Raw genomic sequence first — 22,024 nt, forward strand, 5'->3', positions numbered from 1 at the left:
GAGAGAATCAGTCAGAAATACAATTGGATAGGAAAAAGATAAGAGAAAAAAAATACATGCAATAGTACAAAAGAAAACACCTGACAGAATCAGAATACAACCTGACACCCCGCTAGTTAGGGTGGTGGTAGCAGTCCTGATGAAGTGGTCTTGTTGTAGTAGTGATGCTGTAGAAAGGTCTGGTAGCTCTTGTCCTCTGGAAACCAGTGGGTAAGGGCTGCCTTGGTGCTCCAAATCTCAGATTTTATCTAGGTAGGAAAGGCTTGGCTCCTCCCCCTGGCTGGAGCATCTCCCAATGGGATGATGGAATTTTATCAGTCATGCAGTGGGACTCAATGGCCCATTAACAGAAGATATCTTCCTGGAGGAAGGATGGAAGTTGTGGAAAAGATAAAGAACACTGCCCCACCTGCTTTGAACAGATGGCCCATTAGCAGAGGATATCTCCCACAGAGATAAGGATCACTGCTCCACCTGTTTTTTTCCACCACTCTTTGTTCTTTTGTTTCTTCCTGGGACCTCTGACTGGTTACTTCATGTTTGCTGCTGATTTCTTCTCCCTTTTGAAGATGAAAATGGTAAAAGTGTCTTTGACCTGCCTTGCTGGATATTGTGAAGAGGAACAGTCATCTACTGCATGTGGAAGTGTCACAGGTGGAGCAGAGTTCTGTGAGTGCTGTATCAAACCAGACCTCGTCAGACCTGCCAGAACAACTGGTCCATGCTGCCCTTCACTGCTCTGCCTGTTCCCCACTGTTTCATGCCAGAGTAATTTAACTGCTGTTAATTGGGTGTGTGTTTCACTCGAGCCAGTCCAGCAGAACCAGCAGAAAGCAGCCCCAGAATGAATGGGGCTCTGCAGAGGAGCCCCAGACTATTCATCAGCCTGCCCGCAGAACTGGCTCCAACTCTGAACCCTTGTGACCACACTCTGAAGAAGACACACTTCTGATATTTCTGAGGCACTTATGACTGAGGCACTGCACGTGCTTGTGCAGGTAAGAATCCCAAAGTACTTTCTGTCAGGAAAATTAATCCACAAATACCAGAGGTTTATGTCCAAAAAGGAGACAGAGGAGTCCTTTTTGCTTTATTTGAATAAAGGGAGAGGCCATGGGACATTCCCCTGGGATCTCTCAAATTTTTGGAGGACGCAGCCTCCTTTTTATCCTGTTTTCCCGGCCGCATTTCCCTCTCTCTTTCCCCATTGGCTGAGGTACTTGAGAGGCACAGACTTCCCGGAACGCCTGATACCTGAAATTCCCCTCTAATGTATAACCCTCCCTTTTAATTTTTAATTCTTATAGATTTCATAGTTTTTCCCCCGTTGCTTCTTTCATCTTTCGATATCCAATTTCATTTATCAGCAGCCTTACAGTTTGTTTGTAAAGGCAAATATCTTTTTCCATTCATCAATCAGTGGAATCCATCCCATTGTTTTTTTTATCTCTCAGTGCTAGCCTTATCTACAGTCTGATCCACAGCTCATTTGTAAAGACAAATTCAACATTCCTCTCAGCTTTAATTTCCCCCAAAATGGGAAAACTGCCCCACACCCCAGGGGATGAGTGGAGGGAGAGATTTCTGGCAGAAAACTCCAAAAACTCAGAGCAGGATGATGAGAAGTAAATGGAGACCCTTCAAACCAGCTTTCCACACGCCTCCCTCCTTCCAGCTGCACCCGGCAGTGCAGGGTGGGAGAAACGGCGCTTGCTCTTTTAAAACTTTCAGCAATTTCTTAAACCTTAGAAAAATACAGAAAAAGACTGAATTAGGAGAAAAATCAGCACTGGGAGCACAGGACTAAATCCCCACGTGCTCCCCTACAGAATGGATGTTCTGCCTTTTATGCCCCTGGGCCCTCCCAAAGTCTTGTCGCTGAACTCCTTCCCTGCCGTCCATTGCTGGAGACTCCTTTCTTACATCTGCACTGGAGGTCAGGTGTAGGAACAAGCCGGCCCTCCCCAAATGCCCCGACTACCTGAGCCATGTCGTGACAACAATGCAAGGGGGAGGGGAAAGAGGACTACGGGAGGATATATTACAATAACATCGTTATACATCCACAAAACTTATCTTAACATACACACACTGTTCATCCTTTAATTGTGAGAGCCAACCACCACATTGCTCATCTGTAACAACAGCGACTGCACTGGCCCCCCTAGATCAGAGGGGGATGGAGCCAGTGCCAGTCCATCCGAATCGGTGAGGGCAGAGACTACCCCCTGCCCACCTGGGTATTGCATCAGCCCAATACATATTTACAAAAGGCTATACATATTCAAACACTTAAACAGAGTTTCTCCCCTGTCCTACCTTTTTCAAGCATGTGCAGTTTTCCCAGTCCTCATCATTTGTTACTTTTCAATACATTCAACAGGTGTGAATTCCTTCACTGGTTAAATGTTAACATTACAACAACTCTTCACCAACATTCACAAAACACCATTCGCATTAAAAGATCTCTAAACTTTAGGAAAACTTCTTTTACAGAAGTCAACCTTATGAAACACGTAGTATTCACTCTAACAATTGCTAAAGCCGACAGTGTAATATATTTATCACAGTGATCTTGAGTTCAGAGCCGGGCTTGGGCTAGGGAGTGTGACTGGGGCTGCCATTTGGCTTAGGACTAAGAATGGTGTTGGCCTTAGGGCAGGAATTGGGGCTGAGCTTGGGAATTCAAGCTAAAGCTGGCATTGGAGTGTGGGCTGGCACTCAAAGCTGCACTTAGGGCTTGAGACTGCCATTGGGATTGGGCTTAGAGTTGCAATTGGGGCTGGCTTTGGGCATAGGGCTAAACGTGGCATTTGGTTTAGGGCTGAGCATTTGGTAGGGTCTGGAATTGTGGCTGGGCTTTGCAGTTAGAACTGGGTTTTAGATTAGAGCTGGAATTGGGGTTAAGGCTAAATGTGCCATTTGCCTTAGGCCTGGCCTTGAGATTGGCTCTGGGGCTGCACGAGTCTGGCACTGGGATGAGATTAAATCCAGGAGAGTGAGTGTGTCTCAACATGGAGTGAGATTGAGATCAGGATCAGGGTGAGCTTTGGGACCGAGCACACGCCCAGACGGACAGGGGAGATGTCACTGCAGGATGTCCCTGGCATTGTCACAGCCCTGCTCAGGCACCACCAAAAGGCAGCAGGAGCTGGCTGGTCCCACATCCAGGTGCTCCCAGCTCCGAGAATATCCCTCTGTCCAGTACCTTCGGCTGTCCTGGACAGGCTCCCTCCGGGCTCTTTGTCACCTCCTCGATGGCAGAGCATGGGATATTGAGTGGCTTCTAGGACCCTGCAGAGTCCTTGAGGAGGGCGAGCCTTGCTGAGCAACAACCAAATTCTCTCCCTGTCATACACAGCATTCCCATCCTGCATCCAATCCCATCCCTGTGCCACTTTCTGGGAAGAAAGGAAGCCCAGTCAAATCCAGAACAGTGGGAACATTCAGACAGTTCTTGAGAAAATCCTCATTTATTTAACACTAATGCTCCTAAGAAATCAGATCTTGATCTGTAAAAACATTCCTGGTAGTCCAGCTTTGCTTTCAAGGACCTGTAATTGTCTGTCGGGAAGGCAGCTTTTGTTGTGAGAACCAGTGATTGGCGGGAAGAATGGGACTAAGAGCAAGGAAGGAATTCACCAGGGGAAAAAGAAATGGAAATATGACAACAGATAGACCCTTAAATACTCCCCTGGGAAGAAAACTAGCCCGGTGGAAATATGACTCCATCACCAAAGAACTTAAGATGATACAGAGTTGTGTAATAGAATAGACTGAGAGAGTAATTAAGTCCAACTATGTTTACTGGTCATGGGACGAGTCACATGAGCAAAGGATATGTCAGGTTTTAAACATCCATGTAAAAGCTAAAGAACAGCTCTTGTACAGATGTGGGAGAGGGGATTTCTCACTGAACAACCTTTCTAGCTCTGGCCTCTCAGTCCTGAATCTCAAGGGAAAGCTACTCTGCACCCCATTCCCTACAAACAGAAAATCCTGGGTTTGGGAAAAACACTGGCTTGGGGTGTGCTTTCTTTTCCTCCTCTCTTTTGCTACCTCCTGACTTTTCTCTCTCTCTGTGAACACTAATTTTGCTGTACACTTTCCCGCAGATAATTGAACTGCTTACCACATCAAATGTAACAGTTGTTCTTCACCCAAATTAAACACGAACAGGTGCTACTTCTCTTTCAGGTTAAGATCAGAGCTTGAATGCAGTGATTTCCAAGTAAATAAATTACCTTTCCCTCTTTCAGTCGGAAATGAGCTACTGCCACCTGCACTCGCCCTTCCCTTCCTCTCCTGAACCACCGAACAGCCCCACTGGGATGGCAGGAGCTGGGCCTGGGAACTGCTGCCTTTGGAGTTGCATCTCCTCCTCCCGTGGCCGCTGCTCAGAGCCCAGAAGTGCTCTGAGAACTTGAAGTTGTGGCAGCTGGGTTAGAGCCTACATGGGAGGAGGAGAAGGTTCACCAGAGCCCTTCTCCTGCCGTGCCAGCTCCAGGGCAAGGAGTGCAATGGAAGCCAGCCAATGTCCAAACCCCATCTGCTCTGCCAGTTCCTGTGGGAATGAGCTGCTGCAGAGGGGAAGATTTGGGTGGGAATGTGGTTCTCTAAGAAGGCCATAACTAAATGCTTGCATGGGATTTTGGCTTCTGGAGCAGTGGGGTAGGGCTGTTGTTGGTTCCTACCCCTCCATGCCATGATGATGTAAGGGGTGAGGGATGCCATGTGTGCTGTGCACTGGCAGCGATCCTCAAGAAATCCTTCTAATCCTCTCCTTCGAGCTAGTCAAGCTCCTGGAAATGACAGGACAGAAAAAAAAATAAAAAGGGGCTCAGTTTTGTGCCCTTCTTCCCTTGTGGGGTGAGGGGCAGGAGGCAGAGGTCCAGCTTGGTCTCTCTCTGACCTTTCCTTTGAGACAACACTGTCTGCTCCCACCACAAAGGCACAGAGGGTGCTCTTTGCCCCCAGCAGTGGGGAGTGGCTCTGCTGACCCCACTAAGAGTGCTAGAAGATGAGTCTGTGAACTAAACAGTTGAATATTGCCTAGAGGGGGTAGCAGGCAGTAGATGTGCCACCATTCTCTTTCCCGGTGAAAGAGAGAAGGGGACACTGAATGGTGATCAAAATCCAATTTTTACTGAGCACTACATGTGCTTATATACCATTTACAGGAAGGCTGGTAATATTTTCCTGCAATCACATAGACAAACCTTACACAGACAAACTCTCACATAGACAAACTTTACATTTGGACTCAGTAAAATCTTATTTCCCATAACCCAGACTTGATCCAGTCCTCTTGCAGTCAGGTCTCTGTTTGCTCTTGCCAGGCATCCTCGTTGTCAGGCTGCATTTGCTGATTAAATCTGCAGTACTATCAGTCTCATTTGCATTACCCATATCCACACCTCCCCCGTTTCTTTTAACTAAAAATACACTCTTAAGCGATTTGTCGATTAAATTCTTAACACACTGTAAAATACAAGGAATACCTACTGCAATGCATAATATGATGCCTAACACATACAAACCTATTTTCACTAAATTCCCGACCCAGCCAGTGAGTCCCCAGTGCCCTAAGAGCCAGTTCAGCCAGTCGTACCCATTATCTACCCGAAGTTTATTGACACCTTCTTTCAGGGCTTGAATGCTGGCATAGATGGGCTGGGAGTGGTCAGAAAGGTTAAGGCAACACATCCCATCGAATTCCTCAGCCACAGGCGGCGGCGGAGCTCGGAGGCGGCCCCAGCGCAGGTGGGAGCCGCGCTCGGTTGTGCGGGGGCTCGGGGCTCGCTGCGGGCCTCGGGGGCGGCAGGGGGCTCTGGCGGGTTGGTTGTGCCGGTGCCGGCCCGTGTTGGCGCTGGGCTGAGGGCGCTGCGGGAGCGGCTGCCCGCGGTCTCCTTCCCGCTGGGGCCTCGGCAGGAGCCGGTGCCGGAGCAGCGCTGGCTCGTCCCGGTTGCTGTGGGTGGCACAGAGGTGTCTGCCCTGTGCCCGGGGCTGTGCGGGAAAATTCCCGTGGCCAGAGGTTTGTGTGCCCGCAGGAGACAGAGGAGTCCTGTAAAAGTGACGTTATTGATGAACAAAGAGAGAGGCCATGCGGCATTTGCCATGCGGTCTCTAAAGCGCCGCCTCCTTTTTATCCTCATTTTACCGGCTGCAATGTTTGGATTCCCAACTCATTTCTCTGGACTAGCAAAAACACCTCATTGCTTTGGGGAGAGGGATGATCCCCCCCCACTTTTTTTCATGAAATTTGCTCAATATTCTCCGTTTGCTGTTTCCCTTTGCAGCTTAACCAGTTTCTGTTGCAGTCAGATATCCTCACTATGGGCTCTGCCTTTATCTGTGCAAATTCCATCTGTGCAAGCAGGCAGAGCTGGGGGTGAGGGGCAGAGGGAATCAGGGAAATTCCTCCCCCTGGCAAGAAGGCCCTTGGGCATTGTCCACACTTCTCCAGAGCAATGTTAATTTGCATTTCTAAAACTCCTCTCCTGGCTGCCTGGAACTAGGATTTTCTTCCAGAGCAGCCTTTAGGTGATTCACACCTGCACCCTCACAATCTGCTTTATTTTTCTTTTTATTTTTTTTTAACGATTTTTTATTAACAGTTTATGTGTTAAAGCCTCACCATTAATACTCTTCTAGGTTTGCAAAATGCAACTTAAAGGTGAGCTTCTAAAGATCCATTCCGAAATTCTGCCGTCATTAAGAGCCACCACAAATATATAGAAAAATATTCCAATGCAATCAAGTCTTTTCTGCCTCTTCTCCTAGGAGTAAAAATTGCTTGTCACACCCCTGGCCCAAACCTAACTGACAATCTAAAAGTAGGATTATTATGAAAAATTTTTCTCATGGTGTAATCTTGTCACTGAAACTGCAGGGACAATAAAAATCTCTCCAACAATATCTTTAGTGTTAGAGAGTTAAGGCAGTAGTTAATTCTGGTCAGGATGTGCAACAGAAGTAACCTCATCCACACATAGCCCGGGTGTGCAGAGAAAATCATTCCATGAGATGTGAGTTTTACTAGATTTTCCCTTAACTTTTTACTGTCCGAACCCAATGAAATCCATTGGTTTAGTGTTCATTGCTTTAAAGTTGTGTAGTTCTTAGTGTTTGGTTTCCTATTGCACACGGATTTCTCATCTTCTGATGTTAATTAGATCCACATTCCTGGATTTCCTTCTCAGTCTTTTCCAGACCAGGTGTCTCCATCTATGCCGGGGCAGTGTCTGGGGTGGGTGTTCCTTGATGTTTGCTGATGTTTCCTTGATGTTTTGTTGAATGTCGTTCTCTTTGTTGGTATCTTTTGGGCTATTCCCAGTCTGTTGAGATGTTAAACTCATCTCTCTTGAGTGGTGACACATCCCTTAAAAAAAACCTTTTAAAATTTCTTTCCTGAGAGAAAGTCAAACCGAGCCTGACTAGTAAAATGAAATGTAAAAAAAAATTAAATTTGGTATCTTTTCCAGCAATGGAATCGCAGGCAGCCCAGTGTGTGAGTGTAATTGAGAGGCAGAGTCCTGGGTGGATGCTGTGAACAGCAAAGTGCCAAGGCAGGCTCTGTGCCAGCCCAGCTTCCTGTGGCAGAGATTTCACAAGAGACAGGATTCTGGCCACAGACTGCTTGAAATATCCATCCCTTATCTCCAGCCCGCACTAGGTGGAGAATTCCCAGGGTAAGGAATTGCAAAGATCAATTCCAAGGGAGAGAATTGAATATCTGCCCTGGCTCTGGCCAAAGGTTATAATGGCCGGATGCTTGGCCTTCAGCCAAGGGCACACACTGACTCAGAAAACACTTCCTAACTGCAGCAACATGTTGCATATTCATAGACCTTCATGCATTATTCAGAATCATTCTCCTCCGACCTGTAAATCATTATTTTTTCCTTCCTGGGATTCTGGTGTCCCATAATCCAGGAATGTGAAGAATTTCCTGATTATCTTTTTTACCATTCTCTGATTTAGTTACATGAACAAAAGCTTTTTACATCAAAATGTTGTAATTACAAAAAATATATTTACCACAACTATTTCTAAGTTCTGTTAATCGCAGAGCTAAAATAAACTATGTTCATACAGCAAAGTTTTCCAAGAGATAGCATTCATTTTAATATTTGCAAAAAGACAATAATATAATATGTACTTATAACACACGTAGAATCCCAATTTCTTTCCTGAGTCTGGAATAGTCATAGCTGTGGCACCAATCATTTTGTTAGTTTTCATTTTCTCAGCTTTTGTTCCCTTTTTTTTGTCCATACCCCAACCTTGAGGCTATTGGGGTTTAGAAAGCGATACAATGTTATGGGTAGAACAGAGAACTCTCAATTCAGGTCCTGCAGTTTCCTGTTAATGCTCACAATTCTTGCACCTCCTTTTCAGTCCTGGATTACTTCTGAGACTCCCCTGACCCCCTCTAGGTCAAGATACCACAAACTTTCAGACAAAATATCTCACAAATATTTAACTCTTTTCTCTAGCATTTGCTCTTTTTTTTTTTTTTTAAATACTGAAAGATTATTTTTAGCCTGAACATTCAGCCATTTCACAGAGGCTTCTTCTACCACTTCTTGTCCTCCTGATTACAGCAAGTCATCCACATCCTGCATTAACCCAATCCCTGGGGTGGGGTAAATTCTTGTGATATTTTCTGCAAGGCTTGCCCCAATAAGGCTGGTGCTTCCCTGCATCCCTGCAGAAGGACCGTCCATGTATTTTCCATTTTCCCTTCTACCTCTTGTTCCCACTCAAAGGCAAAATCCAGTTTACCATCCTGTGTCAGTGGGCATCCCCAGAAAGCATCTTTGCCATCAAGGACTGAGTGGTGTCAGTGTGAGGAGGGCACCTGGTTGAAGATGGTGTAAGGATGTGAGAGCCCCTGGGTGCTGGGGCCCCCTTGGGCCCTGGGGTTCATCCCTCAGGGGCTGTAGAAACTCTGCCATGGCCTTTGCCTTCCCCTTGGCCTTTTCCTCCTCCCTTCTTGCATTCCCCTGCTGTGCCTTTGTGACCAAGTGCTCCAGGGGCTTCTTCTGCCCCTCCTGCAGCCCCCTCAGTGCCTGGGGGTGCTCATCCTCTGACAGCTGCTGAGCTTTCTGCTAAATCATTCCTTTCTGCAGTGACCCAAGGAAAATGTTTAAAAGCAAATCTGGATCCTTGCATGTCCAATCCCCATTTCCCAGCTGTTCCTTCGTGCTGCTCCTTGTGCTGTGGCTGCCGTGGCCAGCCCGTATCCCAGAGCCGGTGCCTGTCCTGCCGCAGTGTCCAAACGCGGCCCCCCCGGCGGGCAGGGCCGGCAGCTCCACGGGGCCGGGCAGCGGCCGGGGCGTCCCGCAGCCTCCTGGGGGCCGGGGGCCACTGCCGGGCCTGCAATTGCCGGGGGGTGCTGGGCTCAGGCAGCGCCCGGCGCTGAGCCCCGGCTGCCCCACAGCCCCGGCCCGGCCCCGCAGCTCCCCACAGGCCCCCAGCCCGTGCTCCCGGTGCCGCCCCTCTGCGCCCGCTCCTGCCGCTGCCCAGCACAGAGAAACCCCCTGCAATCCTGACCTCCTTGTGTGCCTGTCCTGGCAACCGGGGATACAATGGATCTGCATCAGCTGGCAACTTTTGACGAGAAGAGCCTGCTGAAAAACATCCCCATCCTCAGTATTCTTCTCTTCTTCGTCTTTGTCATCATCCTTTTTCTTCCCACATAGATTGCTCCTGCTTCTTCTTGCCTGAACCATATTCCTGCACACTCCCCTTCACCCAATCCCTTCCCAGCACACCAACACCATCCATCCCCTGTTGTCTAAATCCCTTCTGGACTTCTCTTATTGACTCCCTAGGTGTCCATGTCCTTGATTACCTCTGGTAGAATGTGCAAACTCCCTCCACATGCTCCCAAGGAGGCCTTCAGAGATATTTTGGCATCATTATCCCTTCTTCCGGGATTCCTTCGTGGCTTTCCCTTTCTACCCTCCATGGGTGCTCTGCCATGTTTAGTCCCCGAAGATCTCACTGTAGTCCCTGATGAGATTTTCAGTGCTCTCTGGCTGCCGACTCTTCCCAGTCCCCCCGATCTGTCACTCGTCTGTCTCCTGGTCACTCTCGGGTACCCAATCCATACCCGGTGCCACAGCCACTCAAGGGGGCCGATCACCCAAACTGAGTGAGGCACCTTCAGCTCCACTCACTGCTCCCGCCCCCGACGGGGGAAGGAATTCGTGCCGAGCCCCAAGGTGTGTGGAAAAATTCACATCACCAGAGGTTTCTGTCTGCTAGGAAGACAGAGGAGTCTTGTAAAAGTAATTTAATTCATAAAAAATGGAAGAGAGCACTGGCCATTTCCCATGGGGCTTCTGAAATTGTTGGAGGACACAGCCTCCTTTTCATCCTTATTTTACCAGCCTCATCTCCCTCTCCCTTTCCATATTGGCTGAAGTACTTAAGGGGTAGAGACTTCCCAAGGCACTCACTGCATCTACCTCTTTATATGCACCACACATAGCTAACGATGGCCAGGACTCTATTAAGTGTTTGTTCTTCCTCTGGGAGTTCATGAATTGAGCAGGACCTTGGCTGAGCAGCAGTCTGTGTGGTCAATTAATAACATTTTCTGACCCCGATGGCTTCTGCTGTCATTTCCTTATGTCCACGTCCCCGGCCCTGTGTCCAAGCGGATTCGCAGCATGTGTTTGTAGAGACCCTTTGCTGTTGTTCCTTGCATGGGGGTCCCCCGTTTTGGGGCCATCCCCCCTGGAGCAGGGTGTCCCGGCTTGGTGCAGCCCCGCCCCTCGGGCAGCGCTGAGCCAATGAGAGCGCGCGGCGGTGATGACGCAGCAGTGTCCAGGCAGAGCCGCAGCTCCCAGCGTTGCCCACCTGGAGCCACCTGCGCCCGGCCCGGGCCCCAGCGCCCCCCTGGATGGGAATTTGGGGAGGTGGGAGGGGGGGAGCGCCAAGGCCGGGCCCCCCCGCGCTGTGGTGGCGGCAGCGGCTGCAGTGGGGAGCGAGTGCGGGCGGGAGCGGCCGAGAGCCCAGCGCTGCCCCAGCTCCATCGCTGCCCCTGCGCTGGGATGCTGTGGGTTTGGGGGGAAGAGGGAGCCGGCAGTGGGTGCTGGGCCTGGGGGCAGCAGGAGAAGGGAATGACAAGCAGGTTGAACAACAAAATGGTCAAACGATGCACGTGGGAGGAGAAGGTGGGATTGTTCCGAAGGAGGAATAGTAGGAGGAAGAGGACTGTGAGGAAATTTGGCGAAAACAGAGGAGGAGGATGAGCAGAAACGGGAAGCAGCACAAGGTTCCACCATTCCCTATATGTGCAGCCTCCCCTCCAGCCCCAGGAGTGTTGTTCCCCCCACATGCAGCAGGTGACAGGGGAGAGGGTTCCACGATTTTCACAGGGATGAATCTTGGTGTTTTGGAGGTTCTTACACACAGACACAAGATGCTCAGTGACTTCCTGAGATGATCTTGGGAAAGGAGAAGCCCCCAGCTCAAGTACCTCTTATCTTGTTCTTTTCCTCAAACCAGGATTTGTCATTCCGAAGGTGTGGGCAAATGGAGGAGGAGGAAAAGCCCCAGAGATCCCTCACGAGGAGGGGCTGCAAACCCAGCCCAGGGAGCTGCGATGAGGAAAGACCCTCCCTGAGCCAGGAAGGCGGCCGGAGATCCAGGCAGAGCTCAGAGCTGGTGGAGAAGCCTCCTGGAGGGGAGAAGCCCCACAAGTGCTTGGAATGTGGGAAGGGTTTCAGCTACATCTCTGAGCTGATCCGGCACCAGAGGATCCACACCGGGGAGAAGCCCTACGAGTGTGGGAAATGTGGGAAGGGCTTCAGCGACAGCTCCAACCTGATACAACACCAGGTGATCCACACAGGGGAACGGCCCTACACCTGCTTGGAATGTGGGAAGAGCTTTGGGCGGAGCTCCAACCTGAGAAGCCACCAGCGCATCCACACTGGGGAGAGGCCCTATGAGTATACTAAGTGTGGGAAGAGGTTTCAGACCAGCTCCAATCTCCTTGTACATGAGCAGATTCACACCGAGGAGAGGCCCTTCCGCTGCCCCGACTGCAGGAAGGGCTTCAAGCACAACTCCAACCTCATCAGGCACCGGCGCATCCACACTGGGGAGAGGCCCTACGAGTGTCCTGAGTGTGGGAAGAGCTTCTCACAGAACTCTCACTTGACCCAACACCAACGGAGGCACCACTAAGGGAAGCCCTGTGAGTGCCCCGAGTGTGGGAAGAGCTTCGTGCTCTGCTCCAGCTCCATCCCCCATGGGAGGATCGGTGTTGGATGATCCCCAGTGACCCCGGTTGGGCTGGGCCCTGGTGATCCGTGTTGGGTGGGGGGAAGGAATTGGAGAGATCTTTTCACTCTCCTTGTTTTTGAGCTATTTGGTTGGTAATAAATTTCCTCCCTGTTCCCAGGCTGGGTCTGTGATGCCTGTTCTGCTGTTTATGGACGATCTCTCCCTGTCTTAATCTGACCCAGAAATTCTCTTTTAAATTTTCTCTCCTCTGTGCACCTGGAGGGGCAGGGTCAGAGTGGCTTTGGTGGGTGCCTGGCATCAAGCCAGCGTCACTCAGGCCATGGGCACCCCTGGGATCCCAGTGTGGTGATGCATTCCCCCACTCCTAGAGAAAGTGCCCACCCAGACTGAGGTCAAGATGAAACATGGTTATGACTGGAGCCCACTCTCTTGTGACCCTGCCAGCAGAAATCCAAAAGGAGACCTTTGAGCTCTCCTGGGCCACCGTGGGCTGTGACCAGCAGTCTCCCTCTGAGGGGCCTCTCAGAGCCAGCAAACCCTCGGCTTTGCTGTGCCTGGAGGATCGCTGAAACACGACGTGTCCTGGGCCCATACCCTCACTGCTCAAGGCCCCATCCTTCGGCCAGTGGGAGATGCAAAAACATCTGAAGGGAGGATTTCACTGAGCTCTGGGGGGAATTGCCTGCACTGACTGTTCTGTCTGTGTGTGTGCCCCTGAACATATGCTACAGCAAATCTGGGAGAAATACAGCTTTCCTAGATGTGGAAGTACCTTGGATATCTAAGTTAGGCCGGTAAACAAGGTTTAGTTATAGTTATGAACTTACACCCACTCATGCTCCCCTAGGGAGTTCTCAGTTCATTTCTGTTTTGGTTGCCTGGATTTTGTTTGGTTTTGTTGTTGCTTGTTTTCCCTTGTTGTGCCTTAGCTGTCCTGTAGGCAGTAGAGTGAATTTTGCCACCAAACTTGTGCTTTGTCGCTTAATATTAAATCTGACTTTTGCTCATGCCCTTGTCACCGATTTTTAAGCGATCTCAAACGCTCTCATTCATGACAGCACCACAATGTCCCGCATCACCGAGGGCCCTGACACACGCCCGTGTCACAAAGGGCCACCCCCGGCACCCAAGAGCAGAGGGACAGCCTGGAAGCGGCCCGGAGCAGCCCCGGCCTCGTGGCCTTGTAGCCCCTGGTGTGGCCAGAGCCCTGGGAGGCTTTGGCCACGGTGGGAGCCGGCAGCCCCAGCCCCGGCCTGCAGAGCCCTGGGGCTGCAGCCCGGGCTGGCCGGGGCAGGAGGAATTGGCCGGGCCGGACGTGCCAGGGCCTTGTGGGCAGTGGCTCCGTGTCCCGCGGGAGGCCGGGGACGAGGGGTGTCCCTCAGGGCTGTGCCCGGGCACCGGGGCTCGTCAGTGCCTCGCTCAGTGACACCCAGGGGCACCGAGCGCAGCCTCGGCGCCTTTGCAGGGCACGGGGAGCTGAGCGGGGCAGGGGCACCACGGAAACACCGAGTGCCTGCCCGGGGCAGAGCCGGGGCAAAGCCGGGCTGGAGAGCCGGGAGAGGCTGCTCAGAGCTGGCCCGGGCACTTGGGCACCTGGGAGACAGAGCCCGGCTCTGGGCTGACACTGAGCCCAATACCTGAGAAATCACAGCCGGCTTTTCTAGACACACTTCATATTGTATTTCTCAACGTGACTTTCTATCTTTTTCAATGTTCATTTTACTTTATTTTTTACCCTTTAGAAAGAATTCCATTGTATTTTGTTATGTGTGAGGGGGGATGTGCTGGAAAGGTTGTGGTAATGGAGTTTTTTATTCAATATATTTTCAAATCTGAGATGTGACAAGTCCAGACTTTGACTCCAGCAGCAGTGTCTGGTTCCAGACTGCTCTGCTTTTCACAGTGACATCTCAGTTCATTCAATTCCAGCAGTCAAAGCCCTGGAAACACGAAAAAGCTGGGAATGAGGTTAAAGACCTTGGAGGCTTTTCTGTGTCCGTACATTCCCCATCTCTCCTGGGGTCCGTTCAGCCTCTCCACTCCTGTCCTAGAGCACATTGCTGTATCCAGAGTTCAGTACGTGCTTTTACAGATAGATATTTACATGTGATTATTTTATACACGATTCTCTTGCAGTGAGTTACTGTGATGGTAATTCCATGATCCTCTGCTTTGTGCCCAAAGAATGGTTATTGTATCTAAACCCCGGCAGCCCGGGAGGGGATGTGTGCGGGGCCGGGGCGGGGAGAGGCTCCTTGTTCATTCCGCGGGCGTTTTGAAGCCTCGCTGCTCGGGTTTTCCGCGGCTCTCTCTGTGCACCGTGGGTTTCTGTTTGCCTGAGAAGCGGTTTTGCCCCAAGCAAACAAAGGATTTTTCCCCTTTTCTTGGCTGGGAGAGGCTGCAGGGGCAGCCTTGCCGTGCCTGGAGGCGAACTGAGCAGCTGCTGTGTCGCAGCCCGGGGGCTCCGCGCCGGCAGGAGCGGAGCGGCGCCGCTGCAGCCCAAAGCCGCTGCGAGCCGGGCCGAGCCGGGAGAGAAAACAGCCCGAGGCTTCAGCCCCGCTGCTTCGCCTGCCGGGACCGTGCCCGCGGAGCCCGGCTGGGGAGGAGTTCAAGGGCAGGCGAGCCCCGGGCTTTCATCTCCTTCGGGACAGCCCCTGGTTGGTTTTTCCCCTGGGGAAGAAGTCGGCGCAACCTGTACCGAGTGTGGTGAGCGGGGAATTTTGGGTCTTTTGTCCCAGGTATGTGCGTGGGGTAAGGTCTGACAATTTAATATTTAGAAATCATTTACTTTTTTACCCCTTTGCCTTGTGGACTTACTGTTTGTTAGTAACTGTTGGAGGTTTTTTTCCACTTTCATCTACTAATTATTACCTATTGGTGGAAAGGTATTATTGGAACCCTATAGAGGAGACAAAACTAATGTCCTCTTTAAAACTGTCTCTGAAACTAAGATACCCATCCCTGTGGTCTCCTGCCCCCACACCCCAAGTGAATCTGATGGCTCTCCCGGTCCACCCCATCTCTTCCAGTGTCCTCACAGTCCCTCCCAATTCCTCTGAGTCCACAGCCATTGCATTCCCAGTCCACTCCCAGACCTCCACCCTCTCTCCCAGTGTATCCCAGTGCTCCCCCAAATCTCTCTGCTCTCTCCCAGTGCCCTCCCAGTCCTTTCCAAAAGCTTTTCAGTCAAATCCCAAACCTCTACTCTTTCTCCCATTGCCCAAATCCACTCCACTCTGTCCCAGTTTTCCTCCACTCTCTCCAATTTCATTCTCAATCCCTCTCAGTTCCACACCAGCCCTCTCCCATCTCTCCCAGGTCCCCCCAGCTGATCCCAGTGTGTCCCCACTCTCTCCCAGTGCCCATCTCACTCTTGCCCTTGAGCTCACAGCCCAGACCAAGCTGCCTGCTCTCCTCCATGATGGATTTCTACCCTGCCGACATCCAGCTGAGCTGGTTCCAGGGCCACCAGGAGCTCTCGGGCCACGTGCTGGCCACCGACCTGGTCCCCAATAGGGACTGGATTTCTACCAGCTCCTGGTGCTGCTGGAAACCCCCCCGGCACGGGGTCAGCTCCAGCTCCAGGTGCAGCACGTCAGCCTGGAGCACCCCCTGAGCCGGCACTGGGGCACGGCCCGGACCCCACAGTGCAGGGGTAGTAGGGGAGGCACTGGGGGAGATGCGAGGGGGATTGGGGTGTGCTGGGAGTAACTGGGAGGGAGTTTGGGGGTGCTGGGTGTAACTAGGAGGGATTTGAGTGAGTCTGGAGGGGTTGGAAAAAGATCAGGGATTGGAAAGCAGGGGTTGGAATGAGGTTGGTTGTGCTGGGAAGAGACTGGGACAGGTCTTTGTGAGTCCTGGTGGGACTGGGAAAGGGTCTGGGGGTCCGGGGGCAGTGGGGAGAAAGTGAGAGGAGGTTATGGGATCCTGAGAGGGATAGGAGGGGCTTTGGTGAGTGCTGGGGAGGTTGGGAAGAGATGGGGAGGAGGTTTTAAGGGGTCCTGGGTGGGCTCGGGACAATTGACAGGGTGCTTGGAGGGGCTTGGGGTGTCTGTGAGAGGTTTTGTGAGATCCTAACCCTTGTGGACCCCCAGAGATGCTGCCAGACACTGCCCGCCGCAAAAAGCTGATGGGGATCAGGGGCTTCATGTTGGGCTTTGTCTTCCTGGCGCTGGGACTCGGCTTCTACCTGTGCAAGAAGGTGAGAGGGGGTCCCACGGGTCGTGTGCCCCCTCCCTTGGAGCGTGTGTGCTCCCCCTCGGGCCCCCAGTCAGGTGCTACGCCCTTTTCTCGGCCCACAGAGCTCCTGAACCAGCAGTGGCTGCAGCCCCACCCCGTGGCCTCAGGCCCAGCCAGGACCCCCTGCTTCGTCCCCGTGCTGATTTTGGGGGAGATCTTGTGTCTTCACCAGCCCCGTTGTCACTCTGCCCACACGCGGCTGTTCCCGTTTATTGTGGGGCGGGACTGGGAAAGGATTTGGGGGGACCCCGCGGGGGGATCGTGATTGGGGGGAGGGCGGGTCCAGGTGGGGAACACTGGGTGCTGCGGGTCTGCCCGGCAACCGGTGAGTCATCACAGCTGCTCTCTCTCATTGGCTGAATCTTCTTCATCGCATTCTCTGATTGGCTGAGGAGAGGCCCGGGAGTTGAGAGAAGGAACAGGAGAGATCCCGCCCCGAGCACCGGCACGGGAACAACAGAGCCAGCCTGGGCACAGCGAGGGAATTTATTACCAACCAAATCACAGCGGGACAAGGAAAAGAGAGAGAAATCTCTCCAACCCCTTCCTTCCACCCAACAGGGATAACCAGGACCACGGATCACCAGGGCTCTGCCCAACGGGGGTCGCTGGGGATCATCCAACACGGATCCTCCCATGGGGGATGGAGCTGGAGCAGAGCACGAAGCTCTTTCCACACTCGGGACACTCACAGGGCTTCCCTTAGTGGAGCCTCCGTTGGTGTTCGGTCATGGTTGAGCTGTGTGAGAAGCTCTTCCCACACTCAGGACACTCGTAGGGCCTCTCCCCAGTGTGGATGCGCCGGTGGGCAGTGAGGGTGGAGTTGTGCCTGAATCCCTTCCCGCAGTCGGGGCAGCGGAAGGGCCTCTCCTCGGTGTGAATCCGCTCATGTTCCAGGAGACTGGAGCTTCTCTGAAACGTCTTCCCACACTTGGGACACTCGTAGGGCCTCTCTCCAGTGTGGATGCGCTGGTGTTTTCTCAGGCCAGTGCTCCACCCAAAGCTCTTCCCACATTCCAAGCAGGTGTAGGGCCGTTCCCCTGTGTGGATCACTTGGTGCTGCATAAGGTAGTTGCTATCCCTGAAGCTTTTCCCACATTTCCCACACTCATAGGGCTTTTCCCCAGTGTGGATCACCTGGTGCAGGATCAGATGGGAGCTCCACCTGAAACCCTTCCCACATTCCAAGCACTTGTGGGGCTTCTCCCCTCCAGGAGGCTTCTCCACCAGCTCTGAGCTCTGCCTGGATCTCCGGCCGCCTTCCCGGCTCAGGGAGGGTCTTTCCTCCTCGCAGCTCCCTGGGCTGGGTTTGCAGACCCTCCTCGAGAGGGATCTCCGGGGCTTTTCTACCTCCTCCATCCACCCACGCCTTGGGAATGACAAATCCTGATTTGGAGGAAAACACAAGAGAGCACATTGGGCTGAGGGTTCCTCCTTCCAAAGTGCAATTCAGGAAGTCATTGAGCATCTTCTGTCTCTAAGAACCTCCAAAATACAACAATGCAGTCCAAAAATTATCCAAACATAAAGACACAAATCAAAAACTCTCCCAAAATCAAGATTTAGCCAAAAATACCTCCAAAATAAAAAGATTCAGGCCCCGCAAAGAAACCAAGGCATCAACATCTAGCCCACTAAAGCTGAGAAACACCAAAATTCGCCCCTCTGAAAATCATGGATCCCCCTCTTCGGTCACCTGCTGAATGTGGGGGGAGCAATGCTCCTGGGACTGGGGGAGAGGCTCCAGACACAGGGAGGGGTGGAAACTTGTGGTGCTTCCTGTTTCTGTTCCTCCTCTTCCTGTATCCTTGCTCTTCCTCACACTCCTCTTCCTCCCATTATTCCTCTCTCCCCTCCACAATCCCAACTTCTCCTCCCACGTGCAGCGTTTGATCATCTTGTTCTTCAACTCTGCTTCTCCTTCCCTTCTCCTGCTGCCCCCAGGCCCAGCACCCACTGCCGGCTCCCTCTTCCCCCCAAACCCACAGCATCCCAGCGCAGGGGCAGCGATGGAGCTGGGGCAGCTCGGGCTGGGGCAGCGCTGGGCTCTCGGCCGCTCCCGCCCGCACTCGCTCCCCACTGCAGCCGCTGCCGCCACCACAGCGCGGGGGGGCCCGGCCTTGGCGCTCCCCCCCTCCCACCTCCCCAAATTCCCCTGCCGGGGGGCGCTGGGGCCAGGAGACAGACGAGTGACAGATCAGGGGGGCTGGGAAGAGTCGGCAGCCAGAGAGCACTGAAAATCTCAGCAGTGACTACAGTGGCATCTTCGGGGACTAAACATGGCAGGGCACCCATGCAGGGTAGAAAGGGAAAGCCAGGAAGGGCTCCTGGCCAAAGGGACGATGATCCCAAAATATCTCTGAAGGGTCCCTTGGGAGCATCTGGAGGGAGTTTACACATTCTCCCAGAGGTAATCAAGGACAGGGACACTCAGGGGGGCAATCAAGGAAGTCCAGAAGAGATTCAAACAACAGGGGGATGGATGGTGTTGGTTTCCTAGGAAGGGACTGTGTGAAGGGGAGTGTGCAGGAATATGGTTCAGGAAAGAAGCAGCAGGAGCAATCTATGTGGGAAGAAAAAAGGTGATGGAAAAGAGGAGGAAAAGAAAAATTCTGAGGATGGGGATGTTTTTCAGCAGGCTCTTATCCTCAGAAGTTGCCAGCTGCTGCAGATCCTTTGTATCCCCGGTTGCCAGGACAGGCACACAAGGAGGTCAGGATTGCAGGGGGTTTCTCTGTGCTGGGCAGCGGCAGGAGCGGGCGCAGAGGGGCGGCACCGGGAGCACGGGCTGGGGGCCTGTGGGGAGCTGCGGGGCCGGGCCGGGGCTGTGGGGCAGCCGGGGCTCAGCGCCGGGCGCTGCCTGAGCCCAGCACCCCCCAGCAATTGCAGGCCCGGCAGTGGCCCCCGGCCCCCAGGAGGCTGCGGGACGCCCCGGCCGCTGCCCGGCCCCGTGGAGCTGCCGGCCCTGCCCGCCGGGGGGGCCGCGTTTGGACACTGCGGCAGGACAGGCACCGGCTCTGGGATACGGGCTGGCCACGGCAGCCACAGCACAAGGAGCAGCAGCACAAAGGAACAGCTGGGAAATGGGGATTGGACGTGCAAGGATCCAGATTAGCTTTTAAGCATTTTCCTTGGGTCACTGCAGAAAGGAATGATTGAGCAGAAAGCTCAGCAGCTGTCAGAGGATGAGCACCCCCAGGCACTGAGGGGGCTGCAGGAGGGGCAGAAGAAGCCCCTGGAGCAGTTGGTCACAAAGGCACAGCAGGGGAATGCAAGAAGGGATGAGGAAAAGGCCAAGGGGAAGGCAAAGGCCATGGCAGAGTTTCTACAGCCCCTGAGGGATGAACCCCAGGGCCCAAGGGGGCCCCAGCACCCAGGGGCTCTCACATCCTTACACCATCTTCAACCAGGTGCCCTCCTCACACTGACACCATTCAGTCCTTGATGGCAAAGATGCTTTCTGGGGATGCCCACTCACACAGGATGGTAAACTGGATTTTGCCTTTGAGTGGGAACAAGAGGTAGAAGGGAAAATCAGGAAGACACGGACGGTCCTTCTGCAGGGATGCACGGAAGCACCAGCCTTATTGGGGCAAGCCTTGCAGAAAATATCACAAGAATTTGCCCCACGCCCAGGGATTGGGTTAATGCAGGATGTGGATGACTTGCTGCAATCAGGAGGACAAGAAGTGGCAGAAGAAGCCTCTGTGAAATGGCTGAATGTTCAGGCTAAAAAGCATCTTTGAGTATTTGAAATAAAAGACCAAATGATGGAGAAAATAGTTAGACATATTTTGTCTGAAGGTTTGTGGTTTATTGACCCAGAAAGGGTCTGGAGAAGCTCAGAAGTAATCCAGGACTGAAAAGGAGCTGCAAGTATTCTGAGCATTAATAGGAAAAATGCAGGACCTGAATTGAGAGTTCTCTGTTCTTCCCATAACATTGTATAACTTTCTAAACCCCAATAGCCTCAATGTTGTGGTATGGACAGAAGAAAAGCAACAAATAAAATGAAAATGAAATATAACAAAATGATTGGTGCCACAGCTATGGCTCTTCCATACTCAGAAAAAAAACTGAATCCTAGTTGTGTTATAAGTACATATTATATTATTGACTTTTTGCAAATATTACAATGAGTGCTATATGTTGGAAAACTTTGCTGTATGAATATAGTTTATTTTAGCTCTGTGATTAACAGAACTTAGAAATAGTTGCGGTAAATATATTTTTTTGAACTACAACATTTTGATGTAAAAAGCTTTTGTTCATGTAACTAACTCAGAGAATGGTAAAAAAGATAATCAGGAAATTCTTCACATTCTTGGAATTATGGGACACCAAAACCCCAGGGAAGGCAAAAATAGTGATTTACAGTTTGGGGAGAATGATTCTGAATAATGCATGAAGGTCTATGAATATGCAAAATGTTGCTGCATTTAGGAAGTGTTTTCTGAGTCAGTGCGTGCCCTTGGCTGAAGGCCAAGCATCCGGCCATTATAACCTTAGGCCAGAGCCAGGGCAGATATTCAATTATCTCCCTTGGAATTGATCTTTGCAATTCCTTACCCTGGGAATTCTCCACCTAGTGCGGGCTGGAGATAAGGGATGTATATTTCAAGCAGTCTGTGGCCAGAATCCTGTCTCTTGTGAAATCTCTGCCACAGGAAGCTGGGCTGGCACAGAGCCTGCCTTGGCACTTTGCTGTTCACAGCATCCACCCAGGACTCTGCCTCTCAATTACACTCACACACTGGGCTGCCTGCGATTCCATTGCTGGAAAATATACAAGCTTTAAATTTTTTTTACCTTTCATTTTACTAGTCAGGCTCGGTTTGCCTTTCTCTCAGGAAAGAAATTTTAAAAGGTTTTTTTTTTAAGGGATGTTGCACCACTCAACAGAGATGAGTTTAACATCTCAACAGACTGCGAATAGCCCAAAAGATTCCCACAAAGATAACAACATTCAACAAAACATCAAGGAAACATCAGCAAACATCAAGGAACACCCACCCCAGACACTGCCCCCGGCATAGATGGAGACACCTGGTCTGGAAAAGACTGAGAAGGAAATCCAGGAGTGGGACCTCATTAACATCACAGGAGGAGAAATCCAGGTCCAATAGGAAACCAAACACTAAGAACTACATAACTTTAAAGCAATGAACATTAAACCAATGGATTTCAATGGGTTCAGACTGTAAAATTTCAGGAAAAATCTAGTAAAATTCACATCTCATGGAATGATTTTCTCTGCACACCCGGGCTATGTGTGGATGAAATTTTTTCTGTTGCACATCCTGACCAGGATCAAGTAATGCCTTAACTCTCTAACACTAAAGATATTGCTGGAGAGTTTTTTATTGTCCCTGCAGTTTCAGTGACAAGATTACACCATGAGAAAAATTGTTCACATTAATCCTACTTTTAGATTGTCAGTTAGGTTTGGGCCAGGGGTGTGACAAGCAATTTTTACTCCTAGGAGAAGAGGCAGAAAAGACTTGATTGCATTGGAATA

The 22,024-nt window shown here is 51.6% G+C and overlaps 1 protein-coding gene across 1 annotated transcript in view; it reads right to left on the reverse strand.

The window, feature by feature from the left end:
- LOC148218217 (uncharacterized) overlaps window positions 1-22,024 on the reverse strand; it is a 404,528-nt gene that overhangs the window by 271,615 nt on the left and 110,889 nt on the right. The window contains 2 exon segments of the mRNA XM_088157926.1: window positions 400-409; window positions 17,268-17,714. Coding sequence (XP_088014052.1) covers window positions 400-409; window positions 17,268-17,714 — 457 coding nt within the window.

The sequence above is a fragment of the Sturnus vulgaris genome, unplaced genomic scaffold, assembly GCF_052056855.1.
Source record: "Sturnus vulgaris isolate bStuVul1 unplaced genomic scaffold, bStuVul1.hap1 Scaffold_194, whole genome shotgun sequence".
NCBI classification, from domain to species: Eukaryota; Metazoa; Chordata; class Aves; order Passeriformes; family Sturnidae; genus Sturnus; species Sturnus vulgaris.